Here is a 5,664-nt window from a genome sequence, read left to right as displayed (position 1 = left end):
CTGGGTATCACCAATGGAGGCTGCAGAATGGCAAATATTGCAGAACAGCAAATATGGCTGCCTGATCCTTCCTCTAGAAGCTTCATCCCAGAGGGGCACCCACCTGTATGAGGTGTCTGTTGGCCCCTACTGGGAGGTGTCTATCGGGCTACATGGGAGTCAGGGACCCACTTGAGGAGGCAGTCTGTCTGTTCTCAGAGCTCCAATGCCATGCTGGGAGAGCCACTGCTTTCTTCAGAGCTGTCAGACAGGGATGATTAAGTCTGCAGAAGGTGTCTGCTGCCTTTTGTTCAGCTATGCCCTGCCCACAGAGGTGAAGTCTATAGAGGCAGTAGGCCTTGCTGAGTTGCAGTGGGCTCTGCCCACTTAGAGCTTCCCAGCTGCTTTTTTTTTTACCTAGTCAAGCCTCAGTAATGGCAGGTGCCCCTCCACCCGCCAGGCTGCAGTGTCACAGGTTGACCTCAGACTGCTGTGCTAGCAGTGAGCAAAGCTCCATGGGCGTGGGACCTGCTGAGCCAGGCATGAGAGGGAATCTCCTGGTCTGCTGGTTGCTAAGACTTTTGAAAACACAGTATTTGGGCAGAAGTGTACCATTTTTCCAGGTACAGTCTGTCACAGTTTCCCTTGGCTAGGAAAGGGAAATCTCCCAACCCCTTGAGCTTCCCGGGTGAGGCAACACCCTGCCCTGCTTCGGCTTGCCCTCTGTGGGCTGCACCCACTGTGCAACCAGTCCCCATGAGATGAACCAGATACCTCAGTTGGAAATGCAGAAATCACCCATCTTCTGAGTTGATCTTGCTGGGAGCTACAGACCACAGCTGTTCCTGTTTGGCCATCTTGGAAGTGACCCCCTTTAATATCTTCTTCTTATTAGTACACCAGGCGGACTGGATTAGAACCTACCCTAATGTTCTCATTTTAACTTACCTCTTTAAAGGCCCTATTGCAATGCAGTTACATTCTGAAGTATTAGGTGTTAGGGTTTCAATATATGAATTTTGGGGGTGTACAATTCAGTCCATAACAACTTTGTTATTTATTTAGCCACTTGTCAGTTAACTTGAAATTAAGCATTATTTTCAGATTAATGGAAAGAACAATTTACATTTTTTGTTTCATAGCATTAACAAAGTTATGATGTTTTGTGGAATGAAAAATGGAGCAATTCGAGTCTATGTCCTAAATCAGAATGATCCTTCATTGGCCAGTTTGGTGGACTACTGGCACTTCAATATGCACGACAATAATTATGGATGTATTAAAAGTATTGCTAGTAGCTTTGATGATCGTTTTTTGGTGACTGTTGGAGCAGATGGTAATATATTTGTTTTCAACATTATTTCTGAATTTATGCTAAGGAAAGACATCAAGGCCAAACTGCCATCTCCCAGGGTATGTAATTAATTAACCAGTTAATTAATAACAAACTTTATTTAAAAATAGTGATATTAAAATTGTTCATATTCTTTAGAAATTAAAATTCACATTCACCTTATAGTCTAATCTTCCTGCTAGTATTATAATTTGACTTTCTGGTGCTTCTATGTCAAGTATTAAAGGTATTACATTCCCTTTATTATTAAAGATTGTAATTCCCCAGATTATAAAAGAATGTGTCAGTTTTTCTATGTAGTCAAAAGTTTGTATATTAAAAAAACTTTCTTAATCAGCTTTTTTTTTCAAAGTTCACAGTTCTTCAGATTTTCTTTTGCTTTTCATTTATTCATTCACTCATTGTAAGGGCTGATATAGGACATATGCCATAAAGTGTGGTTTTGATAGGAGTTGCAAAAATATAGTTGTTTTTAGTATTAGAATGTGACAATGTGGGTCATGATCAAAGATCCAGTATAAAGTATTTTTTTAAAAGCAGAACTAGATTTTTGGCTTTATGATGAAGTTTGAGGGTTCGGATCCCCAAATTATGTCCTTTTTTTCCTGTCATAGAACTTGAATTTCATATTACCAAAGCAAGTTATTTGGATAAATCAGTAGTTAACCATTAGAATTGCTCCTAAGGAGAAAGGAGTTGTATTAGAAAGATTATAGCTAAAATTCCTTTGAACATATTGGCTTCCCATTTAGCCGGTAGCCTACCTCAAGGTACACATAAAGAATATAGGGAAGATACGAGTAGGTTGATTTTCATTTCTTCTAATAGCAAAATTTGGAGTATGGGCTGCTGTTTAGAGAGGGTCCAGCTTAGAAAAGGAATTACAGGAGGGAAAGTATATGAACAAGAAGAAAATGCCTTTCTACCTGGTGCAGTCCTCTCTATAGAAATCCATATTGGATAGAAAAATATTTATTCTGCATTTCAATAATCGTGTCCTTTTATTTACGGCTGCAGTCAATGTCCCTCTCTACAGAAACCCATATTGGATAGAAAAATACTTATTCCACATTTAAATTTATGGCTGCAATCAATATTTCTGAAATCACTGAAGCAGACATTGCTTTTAAGAAAGAAGAATTAGAAAGAATTTTAAAAAAGCAAAACAAAACAAAAAACAAAACAGAAAACAACTAAGCTCAGCACTGGTCTGAGGTTCTTACCTTACTGTACTTTAGAATCAGCTGGGGAGCCCTAGAAGTACAGATGCCATAGCCCACCCAAGAACAATTAAATTAGAATCTCTGAAGGTGAGGCCCAGGCGTCAGTATTGTGTACAGTATCCTTCATGTGATTCTAATGTGCAGCTAGGATTGAGACCCATTGGCATATATTTTGGAACTGATTGGCGTACTTTTGGAACTTTGTTTAACTCAACTTTATTGGAAGCAACTGTGGCCAGGAGACAATTGCCCCAGTGTCAGCATCAAATCCTGGAAGTAACACTGATATTAGAAAATCAAGGTACTTACCTCTGGCCAATAAAAGAATAAAAAATAAATAAAATTCAATAAATTTTTGTCCTAAGTGATTAATAGTCAGTACAATTTATTAGCCATTACTGTCTCCTATATTGATCATGTTTTATGACTTTGCTTTTATTAAAGTCATAAATCTTGACTTCTGTAAAAATATGTAGATTTACATCATTTCATACATATAAAGATTAATAAAACAACTTTATCAAAAGAGAATCTTTATTTACTTACAACAAATAACAACAAAACAGAGACCTATCTTCTAGGAAAGAGAATGTAGAATGAAGTTTAGTTTTAGTTATGAACTGACTAGTTAGCAAGCTAAGACTATTTTGTTCACTGGGTTATAATTCTCCTTCTTTAATATCACAGACTAAGACATTTTACAGCACAGTACCTGAATAAACAGAGTACTTTTAAGTGATTTAGTTCTTAGTTCCCCCAAATTTAAACTAATTTCCTTTCTGAAGGGAGATTTGTATTTCTGATTTCCTATCTTTCAAGGAGGGGGATTATATTGTTCTTTGCATTTTCCACTTTATGTCTTCCTTTGAGAAGGTGATATAAAATGCTTACTTAAAATTTAAAAATATATATATTGAAATATTTCTAGGACACACTGAGGTATTTAGACAAATGATTCATGTGATAAAGGGATATACCAAAAAACAGCATTTTGAAATAAATGGTCTAGACTTTTGTGAATTCTGTGTCAATAGCATATGAACATTAGTAATTTACATTTTGAGGGGAAATTACGGGGATATTAACATTTTGTAAACATATGATTAGGTTAAGACTTTTCCTATGTACTCCTTCAAATAAAGCAGAAATGAATAAGTTTAGTAAACTGCAATTTTTTCCTTAGATTTTTGTGAAACTGTTTTTCAGACTTACAGTTATTAAAAATTGGCAGGAAAAAAACCTGAACCAATTTGAATTTTTAATTTACTTCTTCCTAGATATTTTAAGGAAAATGCTATGCAATTTTACAGGGCTAACCTTTTACTTCCCTTCTTATAGTTTGGAATTGAAACAGAGCCAATTCCAGAAGACATTGAAGATCCCAAAGCCTACAGGTATGGGAATTTTTGATAAATACTGACTAGGACTGAGATTTTGCAAAACAAATCAACAGTGCAGAAGTTGACGAAGTTTAATGAATTTTCAAATTATTGAATAATTTTCTCTGCTGTTTCTGTATCACAACCTGTTACTGTTTTAAATTTCTGTTTTCAGTATCGAGAATGCTAGGAGAAAAAGAGAACATGACAAGTTAATGAAAGAAGTGGAAGAAATAAAGGCACGGAAGAGAGAGCAAATCAAAGCTTTGAGGACTAAATTTTGTAAACTATTAGAAATGAATGAAGAATTACCAACGCATATGCAGTTTAAACGAACAGTAAGCCTAATATAAACTTGATTTTTATTTTAACATATGCTCTTTCTGGATAGAGATGACTATTTTCCCAACAAGTAGAAAAAATCATTTTTCTTTTTTGTTTGTTTCTTTCAAAATTTCAATAGCCATTTATTTTGGACATCTTTTAATTTGTATGTGGGGTTTATCTATTTTAATCAGTTAAGATTCTTGTTGACACAAATTGTTTTACATCAACTGTTGTTATAGAACACATGAAAGGAATACATGGGGAAGAAATAAAGTAGAACCCAAGAGTTCTTTTAAGTTTTCTGTTATAGAGACATGAATAACAGATACACTGAAGTATAATCAAAAATTGGCCTGAAGCGTCTGGTGGCTGGCTTCATTGGGAACTGTGGCTAAACGTCATCCCGATTTGATCTTTTGCTGCAAGCAGACTGGTGTTGCTATCGGAAGACTGTGTGAAAAATGTGATGGCAAGTGTGTGATTTGTGATTCCTATGTGCGTTCCTGCACTCTGGTGCGCATATGTGATGAGTGTAACTATGGATCTTACCAGGGGTGCTGTGTGATCTGTGGAGGCCCTGGGGTTTCTGATGCCTGTTATTGTAAGGAAGTGCACCATCCAGGAGAAGGATAGGGATGGCTGCCCAAAGATTGTCAGTTTGAATAACTCTAAGACAGACCTTTTCTATGAATGCAAAAAATATGCCTTCAAGAAGAGGTGATTGGTGGGTGGCCCCTTCCTCCCCTCCACATCAAGCTGCTGCAGCTGCCAGAAAAGATGCCTACTACTAGCAGCAGAAAGGGAGTAGAGCCCAGAGCATCACCAGGAGTGCCTTCTAGTGTACTGTCACCTTGCCACCCGCTCCTCTCCCTTCACCCAGACACATAGAAGGAATGGAAAAGGATTCTTCACAGAGCACTCCGGTACACTATATCAGAGAAAAATTGATAGATTAGCTAATGGTTTTTCTTGAATTTGAGAAGCAAAGCCCTGTTCTCCATATTGATATGTTCTCCCTCAACCAAGATCTTCTAAAAAGAAATAATATTTTAGTCTTCTGCTTGAGGAGTTGACTGTGAAGCTATGCCCAGTGAAAAACGTGAAACGTGTTCTTGCAGCAGCTCTGGTGGCAGTTATCCTCGAGGAACCTTCGGTGTGTGGTGGGAAGCTATCAGAACAAGAAACGTAGGCATTTAATCTTATAACACTTGTGCTGGTTTCATGTTATTTTCCTTCTGAGAAATTAGAAACCCTTTCTGTTGCTATTATATTAATAAAGTTGGTGTTTGTTTTCTGGTTGAAGAAAAAAACAAAACAGAACAAAACAAAACAAAAAAAACTGTGGTCAGAATAGCAGGTCTTCAAAATATAAAGCAGAAAATAAAATACAGGTCTTTAGGCC

General features: G+C 36.9%; 1 protein-coding gene and 2 pseudogenes across 1 annotated transcript in view; all 3 read left to right on the top strand.

The window, feature by feature from the left end:
• Positions 1–1,121: 1,121 nt before the first annotated feature.
• The window catches only part of LOC105539227 (cilia- and flagella-associated protein 44-like), a gene marked incomplete at both ends in the record, with an annotated part of 46,372 nt that continues 41,829 nt past the window's right edge, over positions 1,122–5,664 (top strand). Inside the window, 3 exons of the mRNA XM_011979411.1 lie at positions 1,122–1,392; positions 3,895–3,950; positions 4,111–4,273. Coding sequence (XP_011834801.1) covers positions 1,122–1,392; positions 3,895–3,950; positions 4,111–4,273 — 490 coding nt within the window. The remainder of the gene's footprint in view (positions 1,393–3,894; positions 3,951–4,110; positions 4,274–5,664) is intronic.
• LOC105539226 lies at positions 4,507–4,983 on the top strand (annotated as a pseudogene).
• LOC105539225 overlaps positions 5,346–5,664 on the top strand; it is a 1,192-nt pseudogene continuing 873 nt past the window's right edge.

Source organism: Mandrillus leucophaeus, unplaced genomic scaffold, assembly GCF_000951045.1.
Source record: "Mandrillus leucophaeus isolate KB7577 unplaced genomic scaffold, Mleu.le_1.0 Scaffold2008, whole genome shotgun sequence".
Classification (NCBI taxonomy): domain Eukaryota; kingdom Metazoa; phylum Chordata; class Mammalia; order Primates; family Cercopithecidae; genus Mandrillus; species Mandrillus leucophaeus.
The sequence above is the reverse complement of the archived record's forward strand: the minus strand, read 5'-3'. Positions and strand labels throughout refer to the sequence as shown.